Source organism: Miniopterus natalensis, chromosome 4, assembly GCF_054644295.1.
Source record: "Miniopterus natalensis isolate mMinNat1 chromosome 4, mMinNat1.hap1, whole genome shotgun sequence".
Classification (NCBI taxonomy): domain Eukaryota; kingdom Metazoa; phylum Chordata; class Mammalia; order Chiroptera; family Miniopteridae; genus Miniopterus; species Miniopterus natalensis.
Window position 1 is genome coordinate 47,516,684 of NC_142084.1, and position 18,831 is coordinate 47,535,514.

At 35.4% G+C, this 18,831-nt stretch overlaps 1 protein-coding gene across 1 annotated transcript in view; it reads left to right on the forward strand.

The window, feature by feature from the left end:
• The window catches only part of MARCHF1 (membrane associated ring-CH-type finger 1), a 232,887-nt gene that overhangs the window by 98,476 nt on the left and 115,580 nt on the right, over nucleotides 1-18,831 (forward strand). Inside the window, 1 exon segment of the mRNA XM_087816521.1 lies at nucleotides 13,062-13,112. Coding sequence (XP_087672647.1) covers nucleotides 13,062-13,112 — 51 coding nt within the window.

Below are 18,831 nucleotides of genomic sequence, written 5' to 3' on the forward strand. Positions count from 1 at the left end.
TTGAAAAAAGTGAAGTGACTGGCCCAAAGTCACATACATGCTAGTGATTGCTCAGCTGATCTGGAATTGGAACCAGGTACATGGTCAAAAATGGGCCATGAGTAAATGACAGTGAAGAAAAGGACTGAAAATCCATTCTTGTGCTTATTTATTTATTATTATTACTCATGTGACATATTTACTAGTTGGTGTCTTAGCCAGTAGCTATAAACCATTTCTTCCAATCTCTTTATGGCATACACATATTTCAACATAGTTGTCCATTCCAATGTATCAACTGGCTAAGACTTCTCTAAAAGTGACCAGGGCCACTGAGGCTGTCGGCGTATCACCAGGGGAGCGCTGAGGCCTGTATACTGTCCCACACTGGCCTTGTCCTAGACGGGTCAGGGTCTCATTCCTCTCCCACTGTCCGCAGGTGAGATGCGAAGGGGCGCTTTTCATTTTATGGAGAAATGCTTCATAACATATGTCTGAAACAAATATTTTCCCATTTTTTAAGAAATAAATTCATAACTTTATTTCTAACAGATTGTTTCTAATGTAATGAAAAACAGTCTGTACATAAAAAAGATTTAAAGTTTATATAAAATATGATATTATGCTACCATTTGTTTAGCCCATTATGTTCTTCACTGAACACGTTATCTGATTTAATTCCCACTTTCTAATTTAATTCTCACAACAACCTTGAGAGGACTGTTATTATCAACTTTCCGCAGATGCATCAACAGAAGCTGCAGGTGGAGAAGTGACTTGGCAAAGGTCACGCTGGAAGTGGTGTGGTTGGAACTTGAGCCTAACCATTCGGCAGATTTACTACTGACTAGTTTTAATACTGTATTAAGTAATAACACTCCAGTGCCACTCCTGCTCATTTCCTCCTGGATCCAGAAAGTGTATATGTGGAAAAATGAAACTTGATTTTACTTTGGGCTCTTGTGAGGTCACTTGTTTTCCTACCCTCTCTCATTTGTCTAATAATTAATCTAATAATAAGGGACAAGAATCCTGAAATTCTTGTCTGACATGTGAGTTTACATTTTTTTTTTTTTTAAAGTAGCTTAAGAAGTAGCACTAGAAGGAGATAAAAATAAAGAGAGAAAGGATATGTTAGAGCTGCTGTAATAAATTAGAAACAATCCGGCTGTGATCTTTCTCATGCATGCATGAGATTTGCATTCATGCGAACGAAGATTAACTTTCAGGCTGTCTTCCTGAAAGAGCTCCTTGAAATGTAGCCTTAAGATTTGTAACTCTAGACTGCCTGGAGGGCCAACATTATCATGTAATGAGGGATTGTCAAAAATAGACCTTAACTAAATGACAGTGAGGAAAAACCCTGAAACCTGGGCAATATGAGCTTTCCTGGAACTATGTCCACATTCATATCAAGGTCATTGTGCCTATTTGTTCAAGTAGGAAAATCCCATGTGTCCTCAGCTACTTTACACAAGCAGAATTTACTTACCTAACAATAAAATTTCATTGCATTTCTCTATTTGTTACTGACAGAAGGAAGGAGGGAGAAAGAGTTGAATAATGGAGTTGGGGCAAGGATAGAAGTCAGGCACAAGAATGGAATGTCTTGAAGTAAGGACATCACATTTAAGAGAAGCTCTTCTGAAGTACAGGAAAAAGAATTACCAACCTATGCATGGGTCATAAATTTGCTTGAATATGCATTTTCTTGGATTGAAAAATGTTTAATACTTTTAAGTTTTATGCCTTTACATAAGGGATGTGTTGTTGAATTTCTCACAGAAACTCAACTTTCTATTTCTCATATTACACACACCATGAAGGTTTTAGAATGTTTTAATCCTATTTCAAAATTTAGTAAAAAACTTAGCCTGAACTTTCTTTGACAATGTCTTAAGAAATATACGGTCCCTAAAGTAGTTTCAATAGACTGGAAGATGAAAAACCCTAATGAAAACGTCCCACCATACAGCACATTTTAAATGGTTGGTCTCTAATATGTGGGCTCTCTTAAATATGTCTCCAATCTTAAATTAAGCCCATAGGAGAAAGCAATGTAATTGTTATACAAAATGTGGTTTGAAAGTTACTTGATAGATTTTTCTAGTAGCTACAGAGTATGGTTGGTCAATATGACCATATCTCCAGAGTGACCTTCTAAGATCTTAATTTGATAAAAATTGCACAAATTAATACTTTTTCACAAAATTGTATAAGGAATACAAAAGATGGTTTTTATCCATTGGGGTCTAGAAAGAAACAGATGGCACTTCCAAATTGGATAATTTGGGAAGAATTAAAAGTCTATTTACAACAGGTATGAGCAGAGTGTGTAGAAAGTACAAGGGAAGTTCAGTAATCTCTAGCTAGAAACAGTAGTGGGTAGTTACCACCCACAGGCCTGAAGAGGCAAGGAGAAAGGAGCATTCTCCAGAGCCCGAGACCTAGAGGGCTTTGTGGGAAGGACTACCTGACAAATGCTGAAACCTCCATCAGCCTCTGGTGATGTCTTAAAAACAGAATAATTACTCTGATCTCATGATCCTCCATTCCCATCATCTCCTGGGACTCTATGCATTGGTGGAAGAAACTGAAAATCAAAAAACAAAAGAGCCTGAGATTAGGCACATCCCTGGGCCCATGGGCCCAGGTGTGCCTCCTGGGCACATGGCAGCATGGAGAAGAGTGGGACACGGATCTGTAGGGACAAATGTAAGGTGCACAACACACCTGTGACTATAACTCAAATGAACATGAGTCTTTAATTATTGCTGAAACTGAGATTCCAAGACAGGACAAAAAACCCCTAAACATGAGTACAATGTTAAGCATTTATAGGCAAATAAGCAGGAATGGGTCGTTATATTTTATTTTTTGCAAAATATTTTTTTTTAAGGAAATTGATGATAGATTTTCCTTTGAGAACTGTTAAGAAAGAAGATTATTGTGAGATAAAGTATATAACTAAAATGAATTTTTTACATGGATCAATAAAAAAATACAAGAAATTCTGTAAATTGTGTGTATATTCTTAGAATACTAGCAGAGTGGTGGGCTTCCTGTTTTTATTGTGAACATAATCCTATAGAACAGAATTGTGGAAATCAGTGAAAGTCCTTACATTACACTTTTATAAGGATTCAGCTGTTGTACACTAAAAGCTTACGCTGATCCGACTCTACATACTATAAAAATTAAAAAAAAAGAGCAGCAATAATCACCTTTTCACACAAGCCACTGAACTGAAATCATCACCTTCTGCATTTTAGCAGCCGTTCAGTGCTCCTGATTTTCTGTCTTTCCATAACTGAAAAGAGGTGTGAATTAAATCCTTGGGGCCTTTTCCTTGGTGCCTTGGCAATTTAGCCAGTGATCACTTTCCTGTATTCTTTTTCTTTTCATCCAAATAAGACTCAATCTGAAACATTTTCAGTACTGAAGTGTGCAAGCTTCTTTTTAAAAAACCATTTCCTTTTGTTCCCATGCTAGCAGTTGGAATTGCTTTGTCAGGAGGACCAGTCATTCATCAGTAGACAGTCTTTCTTCATAAAAGTGCACACCAAGGACATGCTTTTGTACAGCTTTTTTAAGAATGGAGGGGAGATTTCCATAGCATGATTTTTACATTCTTTATTTCCTAGCCAACACAATTGTTTGGGCAAAATACAAATAAAGTTTTTATTCATTATCATTAGTAAGAATAGCAAGTTTTTCCATTAAATTGGATATTTGGGCATGGTATATCTGTTTTTAAGAGAATTCAGTGTTTTCAGAAAATCCTATACAGTGCAAAATTTAATAAATGTGACCAGTTACAAACGTTCTTTTCGTTAATTTTTCTTTAACTCTAGTAAATCCGAGTTTAGTAATCCTAATAGTTCTAGTTTATGTTTACACAGTTGCTTCACGATTGGAAATATACCTTCTCAAATTTTATAGTCTTTGTTTCTACGCTACTCTGTAAGGCCTTCAGGCCCATTTTGCAAATTCAGCAAGCCAGGGCCAAAGAAGGTAAATGATTTTCTTATGGCCCATAGTCATGTAGCTGCAATTCCAATCCAAGTATTGTAACCACAAGCCCTGCAGTTTTTCCACCAATCCGACTTGACTTAATTCGTTCAGTGCCTTTATGTTCCAAGCACTATACTATCTTAGGAAATATAAACATCAAATGTTTTTTGCAGCTCTTTTGATCACACATACACACACAGTTCCCTTTATTTTACATATGTATTCTTTGATGAGTAAGACTAACTTTGCTATTTTTATTTCTTTAATTTTTTTAATTAGACATTTTACCAAAAAAGACTATGAGAAACAAATAAAAGTATACCACACAAAGATATTTTTTACAAAGGCTAGAATATTCCCATGGTCCTTCCTGCTGCCCTTCAGTCCCAACATGATGAGGGACTGAATAGAGTGACTGGGAATAAATTGGTGTGTTAATAATCAGTATTATATGAGCATATTTTTGCTCATTCAAAAATATATATGTAAATACATAAACATATATAGAGATTCTGTATACTTGTTTTTAAAGAAATGAAATTACCCTCTGCACATTGGTCTTCAACTCCTTTTTACCTTCATAATATATCGTGGATGGATATTACCACTTGCCAATAGATAAACATATAACTTTATATTTGCATTATAACTTTAGCATTTATAATACCACAACCATACATAATTTTACATAAACAGGCATCCAACAGACTTTTATGCCCTTCTGCTTTTTAAGGATTTTTTTCCCTATCTTTCCCCCCCCCCCGGCCCGCTTTTTACCCTCTCGCTGGACTCTTCCTCTGCCCTCCACCCCAGACACTCATGTTAATACATTTGTGCATGTTCTTTCCTGATTTTTTTTGCACTCATGTAATCACATGCCAATGCATATCTACAAACAAATATATTCACACCTAGACACTTTTTATAGGGGTTCGGTCCTTCTGTGTTTTACAAATAATCATATTATATGACTTCTCATTTTACTCCTCACTCTCAGTCTTACCTTCTGGAAATTCCTTTAAGTCAGATGGCAGGAGAGCCAATTCATTCTTTTCCATAATCACGTAATATGCGAAGATGTGGCACTACCATAACTTATTTAATCCTTTCTCTATTGATGAGCATTTTTTGTTAGTCAGCATCTAGTCAGGAGAGAGAAACCAGATTTTTTGTTTTAACACGGAAAATTTAATATAGAGTGCCTGAGTGTAAAAGATCATTAACTAGGTAACAGAAAAGACCAAAAGAAGAAAACAAAGATACTGCAAATTGAAAGTGCTGGTCTGGGTGGACAAATGAAAGAAATTACAGTTATTTAAAGCTGAGAAAAGGGACTCCGTGGAACTGAGACTCAGACTTAGGAGGGAGCCCGCTGGCTGGTGCTGTGTCTAGAGAGTGCGACAGGCCTGTTTGGGAGGGTGTTAGGGACTGCAGCCTGGCTCAGCTGCTGCAGGAGGGGACGGTGCTGCAGGGCGAAGAGGCATCTCTAGGACGATGCTCATAAGAAGCAGAGAAGAAGCCAACGGAAGGAGGGGGGGCGGCATGGGGCCTTTTCAGATTCTCTGTGGTGCTCCTTCCTAGGGGACCTTCAGAGGGAGTCTGATAATGAATCAGAAATGTGGTTTCCAGAGTCCCAGCCCCAGAGCAGAATTTAGGAGGGTGGCCTTAAAGCTTTGAGACATTAACTTAACAACTGGCACCTCTTTATTGCCAAGATTTTTTCCCCAGTTAAGAACAGAGCTGTTAAGAGTTCTTATTCCCTTATGTACCAGTGCTTTTATTTCTCTGGGATCGATTTCTAGGAGTGAGATTAAACTGCACAATGCTAATTTTACCAGATGTTGCCAGATGCTTTTTCCAAATGATACTGCAAAAATTCACACTTCTACTAGCAATTTTTGAGAGTGCTCTTTCCTCATCCCCACCAGCAAGAAAGGCTATTATTACTCTTTTCAAGTTTTCCAGCAATATCTTATTACTTTAATTTACATTTTCCTGACTGTGATTTTAAGCATCTTGTCTATTTTTATTAACAATCTGTAGTTTTTGTCCTGTATGAATTTCTATTTCTATTTCTATCTTTTGCTTAAATTGTTTTATATTGGATTTGTTTCTGTTGCCTTTTTCTGTGAATAGGCAGAACCTCTTTGTATATTATAGAAATCGAACTTTATCAGTCTTCTATGTTGTACTTTTTCTAACTCTATTGTTATTTATTCACATTAATTTTTGTATTTAAAGAAATAATATAATTAAAGGTGACTTGTAGCTTCTGATTCCTGTATTAGTTATATAGATCTTTCCCACCCCAATATTGAATTTATAATTTAGGCTGATTTCAAAGTTTTTTTTTCACATTTCAGACTATTCAATCTAGAGTCTATGATTGTACCCACTATGTGAAAGGGGTCGAATTTTTCTTCCACATGGATAGTCAGTTGTCCAGAAGCGTTTGTTATATTAACTATCCTTTCAATATTGACTTGAAATAATAGTTTTGTTATATGTGAAGTTTTCATATCTATTCCTGGATTTCTTTCTTAATCTGGATTTCACTGACCTTTTGGTTAATTCTTATGCCCATATGATATTGACTTAATCACAGTGACTTTTAATACAGGCAATGCCGAGCATAAGGAGATGTCCTTTTGATCACTGTTTTCTTGACTATTCTAAGGCATTTCTTTTTCTATGTATGTTCTTTAGGATCATTCTGTCTATCTCCTTTCTACTTCAGAAAGGAAGAAATAAGTCCCATTGGAGACATCATTGGAACTACCTTCTACTTATGTGTCAATTTGTTGAGGATTTATATTTATGAAATTATATTCCCATCAAAGAATGGAGCTTTCATTTGTTCAGATCATAATTTATAATCTTCAGTAAGATTTTATAGTTTATACTTTAATAAGATTTTATGATTTCCTTGTGAAATTTGTTCCTAAGTGTTTTTTGTTTTGTTTTGTTTTTATTACATTTCTGGATATTTATTGCTAGAAGAAAGAAAGCAATTGATTTTGCAGTATTTCCATTAGGATAGACTCAACTGTTATAATAAATCGAAAAAATGTGATGGCTCAAAAGAAATAAAAGTTTATCTTTCTCTCATGACAGTTTAGAGAGGACTTTCCAAATTGTCAGAGAGCTCTTTACAATGTGGCCATCCAAGGACTGGAGAATTCAGCTCTGCTATCCTATTCAGTGACTCCCTGGCTTGCTCTGACACTCCCCGTCCTAGCACAGAGCAATGCAACAGCGTGGAAGAAATGTTACATTCATGGGACAGGCAGGAACCTGGCGATTGCTGACTGTGTTCACACCTCATCCGAGGGAAGTGAGTCACAGGCAACCTGTAACGGGAAGGGAGATATATTGTGACTGGGAAGATGTCTACCCAGTTACCAGTCTGTCAATACAGGAGAAGGGAGAAGGGATTTTAGAAAATTTAGTAGACTCTGTCATATTTATAATGATCCTATATCTAGCCATTGCGTTTCATTAATTGCGGTATTTTCTTTTTTAATTAGAGATGCTTGGAATTTCCATTCATATCAGTGAAACATATTATCAGTGAAAGAAGATTGTTTTATTGCTTCTTTTAAAATGTTTTTTCCTAAAAAGAATTCTTTTTATCATATTTGCTAGAAACTCTAAGACAAGTTGAGTAATAATAGCAAGAACAAGCATTCTTAACAGAATTTCTTTAATTAACATAATTCTAGTATTTTTCCATTTAGAATAATATTTGGTAATGGTTTTTAGAATATTGTCTTTATCACCTTAAGAGGTTTCCTTCAATTCTTATTTCACTTAGAACTTACATTATAATAAGATTGCTGAGGTTTGTCAAATATCTTTTTGGCATTTAATTATAAGATTATGTTTGCCCTTTCAATGTATCTAAAGAATTATGCTGACAGGCTTCCTGATAAGAAAATAACTGGAATAAGTCAGATTTATTCTAGTCCTTGTGCACATTTTGAATAAACTGCTGGTGTAGCAAAGATATATGCTACTATTTAGATAAAAGCTAATATTTTTTTAAAAGATTTTTTGCATCTGTCATCTCAAGACTAGAGCATAATTTTATTTTCCTTCTTTATTTCTTTTTGGGTACTTTTTTAATACATTGAAATTTTCATTCATGCAAGATTAATAATATGAATCAGGAAAATTTATGTTTCTATGGTCAAGGGTAGTGTAAATAAAATTGGAACTATGTGTTCTTTAAAAGTAAGATACAGCTCAGTTATGAAATCATCATGCCCTTATCTTTTTAGGGCATACAGACTTCTATTTACTTTTCCAATCTCTTCTTTGTTGTCTATCAAGTTTTTCTCTTTATCTTAAATAAATCCTGGCAATTTTTATTTTGCTAGAATATGATTCATTTCCTCTAGGTTTTCAAATTTGTGGCAAGAGCATTACATGTAGTTTTTATAATCTGTTTTTCTGATCCCTTCTGTGTCTTTGGTTATGTATCCTTTCTCATTTCATATATAATGCTGCTCTCGCTTTTCCTTAACAAACCTTATAGGAAATTCATCTATTTTGTATTTATATTCGAAGGACCTGCTATAAAAAAGTATTTCTTTGTCCTTCGTATTTATATCCACTTAATGAGTTTTAGCTTTTATTTTTTAATAATTTTTACTATATTCTTTTATTTTGTTTTCAACTGTGTTCTTTAATAACAAAGACATTTATAGTTATAAATGCTTATCTGGATAAATGCTTTTTCTGGGTTCCAAAGGTTTTAGCATGTTATTTTCTAGAGTTTCTGGCTATGATTTCCCAGAGAGTCATTTCTTTAGAACCAGCATTATCTAAAATGTTGGTAGTTAATTTTCAGATGATGATTTATTAGTCACATTTTGCCCTGGCCCATGTTACTTAGTGGTTAGAGTGTTGGCTAGTTTACCAGAAGGTATCGGGTTTCATTCCTGGTCAAGGGCATGTGTCTGGGTTGCAGGTTCCATCCCCAGCCCCTGTGAGGGTTCATGCGGGAGGCAACCAACCCCGCCCCTCTCTTTCTTACTCTCTCTCCCCCCCAAATATCACTGGAAAAATGTCCTCTGGTGAGGATTAACAAAAACAACAGCAAAAAGATTTATTAGTCATATTTCAAATTTTTATTTCTTATTTTATTTGCACAATATCAAGAGAAGTACCCTATAAAATCTCTACTTAAATATTTTTGTTAAGGTATTATTTGAGGTCAAATAATTTTTAAATGTTCTATAGACATTAAAAAGGGTGTTTTTCAGCCTGGCTGGGCATAGCTCAGTGGTTGAGCATGGACCTAGGATCCAGGAGATCGTGGTTCAATTCCCTGTCAGGGCACATGCCTGGGTTGCGGGCTCCATCCCCAGTTGGGGGGCGTGCAGGAGGCAGCTGATTAATGACTCTCTCATCACTGATGTTTCTGTCTCTCTCTCTCCCTCTCCCTTCCTCTCTCTGAAATCAGTAAAGATATATATATATATATTAATATTTTTCAATTAACAGACATGAGATTTTTATATATCTATTAATTAAGTTTTTATTGCAATTGCATTAGTCAATTTTTCTACATTCTAGTTTATTTTTTGTTTATGTTACATTCTTTTCAAAGACTTTTCTTCTATTACAAGCTTTAATTACCCTAGCAAAATAGTCCGCTTTCTAATTAGAATTCTTCAGGTGACCCTTCAAATTATCTTACTCTATTTCTTCTTTCCAATACTCTTGACTTTTAGCCCAGGGATAAAAAGAGAGGAATATACTGTAGAATAGCATATCAGTGGTCTGTGTAAGACTGTCTCATTCTGGTTTCTTCATTCAGGAAGACTTTTTCCTTTCAGTTTACATATAAAACCTGCTACAAGCTTGCTTACTGCCCTCTTCTGTTTGATCAATGGTATAAAATACAGAGTATTCATATATAGATACTTACATATCCAGTATAGTGTGTCTTCTTTAACACAGGCCATTTCATTTTAAGGGAACTATGACACTTTCCTTAGATTATGACATTTAAAATATATTAAAACAATTTAGTAATGATTTTTTTATTTGGTAATCATTGTATTTCTTTCTAGTAATAAAAATTCAACCATGCTTAATTGAGATCAGATTTTAAAAACACTATAATATTATTCATCACAAAAACTGACAATATCAGATACACTCATATCAAATAAAAAATGTGAAACCTCTTGAAAATATTAAAAAGCACTTATAGAACTAGAAGTCTCTCTGTGTAATGTAAATGATCTGCTAAAATCCAACATTGCTGTTTGATTATCTCAGAAATGTTGGAACTTTTTGGCTCCAGCTTTTATTGACCTACAAGGTCACTATAATTTGGGTACCAGTATGAGATGTTAGAATCTAAGACAGCTTCTATTTAATCTAAGGTAAAGAATTTCAACTGATCATAATGAGGTATGACAATCTTATCTGACTAATCTACAAAGAAGAATATGTCATTGCTATAGCAATGGGACAAGCCACCCAATTAATTATTAGCAAATTGGACAGATTGCTTTGGAAGTCTTCCAAGAGATAAAGTGCTTCTGGTGCTTTGCTTAGAAGGAAAGGCAGACCAAACCCTCTTAACCTCCTTGGGTAGAGAAAAATTTGATTTTCTATTCTTAAATTTTATATGCTGAAATCTAACCCACAATAGAGAGAAAATTGCAAGACTGAGAAACTCAGATGTTTACGTTAAAATTATGAGTCTAATAACTTGTAGTGATCATCATGAAATTTGAGGGAGCTCTTTTGGTGTTTTCTCTACCTATAAATAGTAATGGAAATATAACCTTGTAGTCTATAAAATGTTTTCAGTTATAACTTGTTTGATTCTTACAACAATCTCCACTTCATAGTGAAGAAATTGAGGTCCTGAAACCTCAAACAGTGTGCCCCTGCTAGAGCTAGTCCACTCCCACAGGCCTAATTGCAAGGCAGTCTCTCACTCCCAGTCACTGCCAACATGGCAAGTGTGCACCTCTCTGTCCTCTGTGTTAACTGGAATAGAGACAATAGGGAAGGAAGCCATGGCCACAACTGTAACCTTTGCCTAAGCTCATTCATTTCTTTCAATGTCTAACCTCGTAGGAGAAAATGGAACCAATGGATTTCATGTAAAAAGATCTCTTGAAGTACTAAACAATCTAGCAGATGCTTCCTCCCCGTTAGACTGGGGAGTGCTGGTCAAGAGTATGGAATTATCTCCTAATTATGACCCTGTGCCCAACTCATTCACAATTGTGGAGGGAACCTGACCCTCCCTGTTTTATCTGAAAACACCACAAAGTCCTATTTGGTTTGGAAAATTAAGTAATCTGATGCCAAATTACATTTTCTACAGTACTTCTTGTTTCCTGCTGATGCACCTTTCAATTCTAGTTCCTTAATCACATTCTCAATGCCATTTAAATATAGAAAACATAAGAAAACACACTATAGCGAAACTGCTCCCAAAGCCCATTAATATCGTGCGGCCTATTTACCCCTGCTCCATTGTGTCAAAATCCTGGGTTTCACTGAGAAGGAGAGATGGATTGCTTTTGTTTTCTAGTCTCTAGAAGAGGAGTTGAGATGTCAGTCGAAAAGTACCTCTCTCCATCACCGGAGGAAGCTAATCAAGGAAAAATGTCTGCGGCTAGTAGATACATTAATCTCCCCCTGGATCACGGGCTGTTATGAGGTGTAACTAATCGTATCGTTGGGACTCATCTCGCTCTGTAATAACATGCTCCACAGTGACATCAGTGGTTGTAGGAGATGGATGTTGCATGTAAAGGAAAAAGTACTGTTGAGCTGGAATATCCATCTGCAAGGCTGTGCCTGACACAGTGACAGTCCGCAGTGAACTAGCTACTGTATTTCCACAGTAACACATTTGCCACATCCTGTCATCAGCATGTTTCTGAAACTGTCTCAAGCCATCATCACGGGGCAATTTCAGATCCACAGGTTGTTATAACAACTTAGTTCTCAAAAATGACCTCTGTCAAGGTGCCTACTCAAGTCCACTTTAGCGCTGAGTCCAGATGCTCAGAAAATTTCTTTTTATGAGAATTCTAACGTATTTCAGTAGCAAAGTTAATTCAGATCTTTCACAAACTTTTGGTTTCCAGAACAAGTTCTCCAGTATTTCTGGACCAAAGAAATGCACTGTGATCTCTTGCTACACGTTAAATGCATTCATTCTGATTTGCCAGTCACTTATCCACCAACAGATAATTGGCAGAGTGGGAAGAGCCAGCAGAATGGACTAGTCAGAAGAGCTTGGGCTGGCCTTGGCTTGGGCACAAACCCTATGACTGTCAGGAACAGAATGCTTCTGGGCTTCAAATGAGGGGGTGACACTTTTTAAGGTCCCTTCTTACTTTAAAATTGTATGACTTCTCTTAAAGTTACTTTTTCAAATCCTTTTTTTATGCTTCTTTTCTACTAAATTAGAAAATCTTTAAGAGGCAAAAATTGAGGTTATAATTTTTAACTTATTTTTAAGTTTTAAATTTTAAAATAATTTTAAAAGTATTTTCAATTTAAATAGTTAAGTGTTTTTTATGTAAAAAGTATCTTTTAGATTTTTTTTAATTTCAAAAGGAAAATAACAGAAAAGACCAATGAAGTGCATGTTAGAAGAACGAATCAGATGCATGTACCATGCACCCGGTAGGCAATATTTACTGACACTGGGAACCAGAATTTATTCAGAATTTCCTGGTAGCAAAAGCAAAAGGGGAGATAATGCACTGTATTTCTACTGTCTAATTTTATTTCAAAAGAACTGCAAGCATTTTTTTAGAGAAATAAGCATTTCCTGGAACTAAAGATTTCTGGAGTGATATATACCCTGATGCCAACTGAAACATTTTCAAAGGGATACTGATATGTACTAGAGAAATAAAATTTAGTAAGAAACAAACCATCTTGTATAAGCAATTCATACATCTATTAGAATAACTTAGAGAGCATTTACACATGTGCCTGTGCTCTGCTTTTCTTTTTCTCAGTGGTAAAGACTATTGGCCATATGTTTAATCAATGACTCTAATTTTATTTTTCAGAATGAAAAATCCCCAGGACGATCCGCAAGTCGATCGAGTAATATTTCAAAAGTAGGTGAACTTTATTTATTTTCTTAATTGTTTATTGACTTCCATATTTATGATGTTTAGCCCATAATTGTTTTCTGTGAATGATTCACAAATATAACTCATGAATGCTTTTAACTATTTCAAGCTTTTACTGTGTTAAAAGGACATGATTTTACACGCAAAATGAATTAAGCTATTTTTTTTTTCTCTTTAGTGCAGTATACAAAAAATCATTTGCTACTTTCAGAGTATCATACAAAGTATGTGTCCCCCCCCCCCCCCCCCCATTTCAAGCATTATAGAGCTACCACATACCCAAGTTGAAACTATATCAATGTTTATGGTACGATTTCCATGAATTCAATGTTTCAGGAGTTTGGGCTCAACAATGCTAGAATTTAACTATTCTTATCACTGGGGCAGGTTTTGGAAATCAATTTAAGACATTAGTTTGGTTATGTTTACTTTAGAGTCAACAGATTGAAAAACAAAAACAGAAAACAAGATACTGCCAAGACTGTCTATAAATCCAACCAAGACACCAGAATTTTGAAAAATTTTGGCATGGGAGAGATACTCTAGATTTTTATTTTGCCTCGGAAACAAAAATTAAGAACTGTTCTCTAAAATGAGGCACTATACGATGTATAGACTTGGTGCTTGGGAAGTGGAAAGTCATTTAGAGCTATTTGTCAAATTGGAAATTTATGACTTCCAAGAATATATTTCAGACAGAGATGGATTTACCATGAATAAAGCTTCCAATACAGTCCCTTCACTTGCCAGCACCCTTCCACAATCTTGAACTTAATTTTGCATATGTAATTTGTGTGTTTTTTCCTTCAAGAGGGCCCCCCAAATAGTAATAAACTTTAGACACTATAGAACCTAATTCTACTTCCAATTTAAGGACATTATAAATTTTTGTTTTGTTTTTGGCAACAAAGGACTTAATTACTCATTGAAAAACAGCTGTAGGCAGATTATCAGCATTTTCTTAAGCTGTTCTTCCAAGGCCAGTTCTTCCGAGACAATGTCAAGATGGTTAAGTGACACCTGCAAACACGCTGGGTTGATTACAGGAGCAGAACCCTGAGTGTAGGAAACCCTAATATTTTTAGTAGACAGTAAGCATGCCTGTTCATTGCTCCCTAGGGAAACTATATCTCTATGTTGCAATGCTATCCACTGTACAAACATCTTTAAAAAAGATATTCCAGAACAAAAGCAGTAGTGCTTCTGTTTGTAGGACATGCAGAGATGCAAGAGACACATAAAGAATTGCAGTTCAATGCATGGTACTGAACATGTCTAAATACACTCAAATCTGGGTGTAATTACCTTCGTAGATATTTGAGAGGCAATGTGGCTTAGTGGTTAAAAGTACTAACTCTGGAGAGAGAACATCTGAGTGCAAGTTGCTGCTTACACAAGCTTTTTACTTATGTAACCCTGAGGCAGTCACTTAACCTTCCTAAGACACAGTTGCCTCATGTGTGACATGAGAATGATATCAGTCACCTGAAGGAGTTTTTCTTAAGTGGTTGTAAATTAAAACAATACCTTTGAAATGTCTGTTATTTTAGTCACCTCACGAAGAGCCTAGCCCGCAGCTGCATAGCATTGTCATCTCCTGAACTTGAATGTTAATGTTGACCTAGAAACTTGTAAACAGTCCTGACAACTCCTTCATCACACCAAATATTGTTTCACTATCCAGGGGTGAAATTATATCTGCATTTCCAAACTGTTGTTTGAGTTTGACATAATGCAGCTTGTTTGTAACATTTTAGCCTTTTAATTTGTTTTTTAAGAAGTAAAAATGTCAGGAGTGTGGTTTCCCTTCTGTGAGTTCTTCCAGGCTCTGCTTTGTATTAACTGTGTCATTGTGTGGGAGGCAATTAATGATAAAAATGTGTGCTATTCAGAGGGAAATGAAAAACTCTCTTCTTAAACAGTCACCTAATTGTACAATAGCAAAAATCAACTATCTCACACCTCTGGGGATAAAAAGATTTTAGTGTGCATACTTTTTAAATTTAAACCAATATAACTTTCCTTTTATTTATGTTCAGAATGACAGTCACAAATGCTAAATACATCGTTGAATCCTCCTTTTTCATGAATTACTGAGTGATAAATTGTTCATTAAGACCATATAACTTACCAACTATGAAATGGGAAAATCTAGCAATATTATAGTCCTTTTATTTTGTTGTTTGAGTTTGACATAATGCAGCTTGTTTGTAACATTTTAGCCTTTTAATTTGTTTTTTAAGAAGTAAAAATGTCAGGAGAAGGAAATATTAAAATGGAGCAAGGATATTTTTCTCTAATTTAGTCAAAATACATTTTTATGTAAAAACAAAACAAAACTGTGAGCTTTTCAAGGATGTTATAATCATTATAACAGAGTAATTATTAGCATGGTTTCCAGAGTAACTGCTCAGGAGGGTTGACTCCCTTAATAACTTTGTCTGTAAAAGGTGAATAAATAACAATATCTACCTCTTGGAGAGGTGCTTAGAACACTGGCCCTGTGTAAGTATTAGCTATTTTTATTATGGGGCTCTTAATATTGATATCTCAGTAACAGCATCGAGTAAGTGCTCAGTAGGTCTTTTTGTAAGCAAGTGAATTTGAGACACGGGCTATAATATAGGCATTGTTTTATGAGTGGAATAAGAATAAATAAGAGATTCAACAGGATTAAGATGTGAGTGATCTCACAGAGTTGTATTGAAAAAAATTGCATATCCCTGTTTCCTTAACATATATATATGTATATATACACATATATATCAATAATAAATTATGTGAGTTCAGTAGCAATATCACTCATAATGGATGTCTTCCTTATTTTTTTGAAGTTCGTGCCATTCCCTATCCTTCAATGTGGGAAAATCGCAGGTGATATAGAGGCCTCCCTCAGAATGGGGTAGCAGAAATGTTCTCCACACCATTGAGTCTGCTTCCCTGCCTATTTATTTATTTATTTTTGCTGTTCCTTCCTGAATCAGCAGACCTTCTAATCATCAATATTTGTGGAATGTCTCCCATCAGGAATCTTATTTCATATTGGAATTAATGGAGTAATGAAAAAAATCTTCCAAGTCTTCAGTGATCTTACAGTACAGGAGTTAAAATATGATATACACATATATATTCAAACTGTATAACATCCTATGCAGAAAAGATAACAGAGCAGTCCTGACACTCTTCTTCTTAGACAAAAACCTGATGGCAGGTTGGTCCTTGGCTGGCATCTGGGAACGGATTTCAGGAGTAGAGTACCACTTTAATTGATAAAAATGGTTCGCTGGGCCTAAACTGTGCAAACTATATGATTTGTCCTAAATACCTGCTTTCCTAGATGAGTTTAGAATTTGGTAGATACCGGGCAGTAGGTACCTCCTACTAAAAACTTTAGGCACTGAGCCTCCAGCGAGTTTCCCTGGTAGATACAGCACTTCACATAGTCACAATTCGTTGCTGCAGAAATTAAGAGCATCCTGTACAGCTCCACTGGGGGTAAACTTTAGGAAGGTTGAAAGTTTTCTCTTCATTTATTCTGGACTTCATTCCACATGCCTTTCCCTTTGCTGATTTTCCTTTGCATCCTTTCACAGTATGAAGTCATAGCTCTGCTTATGATTGTAAGTCCAGTCCTATGAGCTGTCCTAGAAAATCACTGAACCTGGGCAGGGTCATGCGAACCCCTGGTATATTAGTCAAAATAGTAGAGAGAGAGGGCTATGGGAGTTCATAGAATGATTACTTCCATTTGGTGAAGACAGGATAACATCAGAGAAGGTGTCTTGGGAGAATGGCTTATAAACAAGGACTTGAAGAACGGATGTGACTTGATCGGGGAAAGTACATTTAAAGGGATGTAAGTACAAGGCATGGAAGCTAGAAAACAAGGACTATAAGGAGAGAGGTACATAAACTAGTTTTTAAGGGCCTTTGACATGGAACTTTGATAAAAGGATGCATTCTCTGTAGTATAGTCATACAAGTGTTCTCTGGTCTGGAAACAGAAGGATGGGTTAAGAATCCATCAAGATCCTCGAGATTTTTTAGAAAATATGTATGAAACAACATTATTTTTGCTATTAAGGACTGTATAAACATGATCTTGCTTTTGTGAGTATGAAATATCCAAGTATGGGATACATAACAATTGTTAGTGAGCATTAAACATTTTCTTCTTAGCTTTTACCTCTGAATCTTTGTACCATATATTATTCAATTGCAATTATATTTTGAGTTTTACAGTCATTTCAACTTTTAATTTTGTATTAGTTTATATTTCTAGGTTGCTTTAGGACATATAAGAGAGATTGACCTGTGACTGTCTTCTTTTTTTCGTATTCTAATAAGATTTGTGTGCCCTGGATATGTTAAAGTTGACCCAAAAGTTCCAGAGAAGCTATATAGGTTTAAAACAAAACAACTGAATGTGAAGCTATCAAAACAACGTCAGTGTGACCATGGGAGCATTCATTTACCCATCACTTACTTTTTTCTTTCTTTTTGAAAAGCTGCTTTTGATGTTAGTGCTTGATGCTTTTTAACACACATGACTCACAAATAGTTTCCTCAAGATGCAAAATTAGCCAAATTTGGCCTTTCTGTTATTTCATCTTGGGTGAGGGATCATTACATTCAGCTAGCAACAGTGTATTATGTATTTCACGAGAAAAACCTTTCAAAATCAAACTGTCAAAAGGAAAGAAAGCCCTGTACTTTCAATTCAAGTCAACATCTAGGATTTTCTTTTAAATAAAACGCATTATGCTTTTTCATCTATGTAGGAACGAGCTCACAGAATCTAATCTACTTATGAAAAGAAATTCAAAAGCCACTACCTTAACAAAATGATATTTCAGTTAGTTTCCACCAGTTCCTATTATATTCCCAAGACCGCATTTACTTGACAAAGGTTCATCTAAATTGTTTAGTTGGTCTAGAAATATTATGTATAAAGTTAAGGTAAAGAAAGTGTATAGTGTATAAAATATTATTTCTAAAGCTTTCTCTTCTTTTGTCTGTGTACCCTAGTTTATTGAGCAATACATGTAGATCCATGGTATAGTCAATACAATTTATTTAACCAGCATTTTTGTAAGGATGTACTATGGACAAGGCATTATATGAAGCATAGCATTTTAAATAGATAGTTTTCTTGGATCAAATACATACTTTGATTTTACTTCTGTAAATTTTCATTTCTTCACATTTTGCCAGACTTGCCTTTAAGATTCCAAATACTTTCCAACAAGGTCAAAGTGAAAGCATTCCCAAAATGTAAAATGTACCGGGAATTCTTTCAGCTTAACCTGAGCCAAGCATCTGCACCTCTGAACAGGTGTTTAATGTTCTGATTTATTGAGAGATCCATCTTGGTTTGCTTATACAAGGGACCTATAAATCAGCCATACCCTCAGACTACATACCTTCAGAGGGTGAATTTGATAGGTTGATGAAGTAAACTGGGATGGAGAATTAGGAAACAACTGAAAATGGGGTGGACTAGTTTGAGAACTTTCATTGAGCCTGAGTCCTGAGAACAAAGCTGAAAATGAGGATTAATTCAGTTGAATTAGCAAAGGTGTTGGGGGAAGATCAGGAAAACCTGAGGCCTCCTTAAATCCTGAGGCTTTTTCTTTATATACACTCACTCCTTGAGTGATCTCATCTGGCCTCATGACTTTCTATAGCATCACAGGCCAACAAC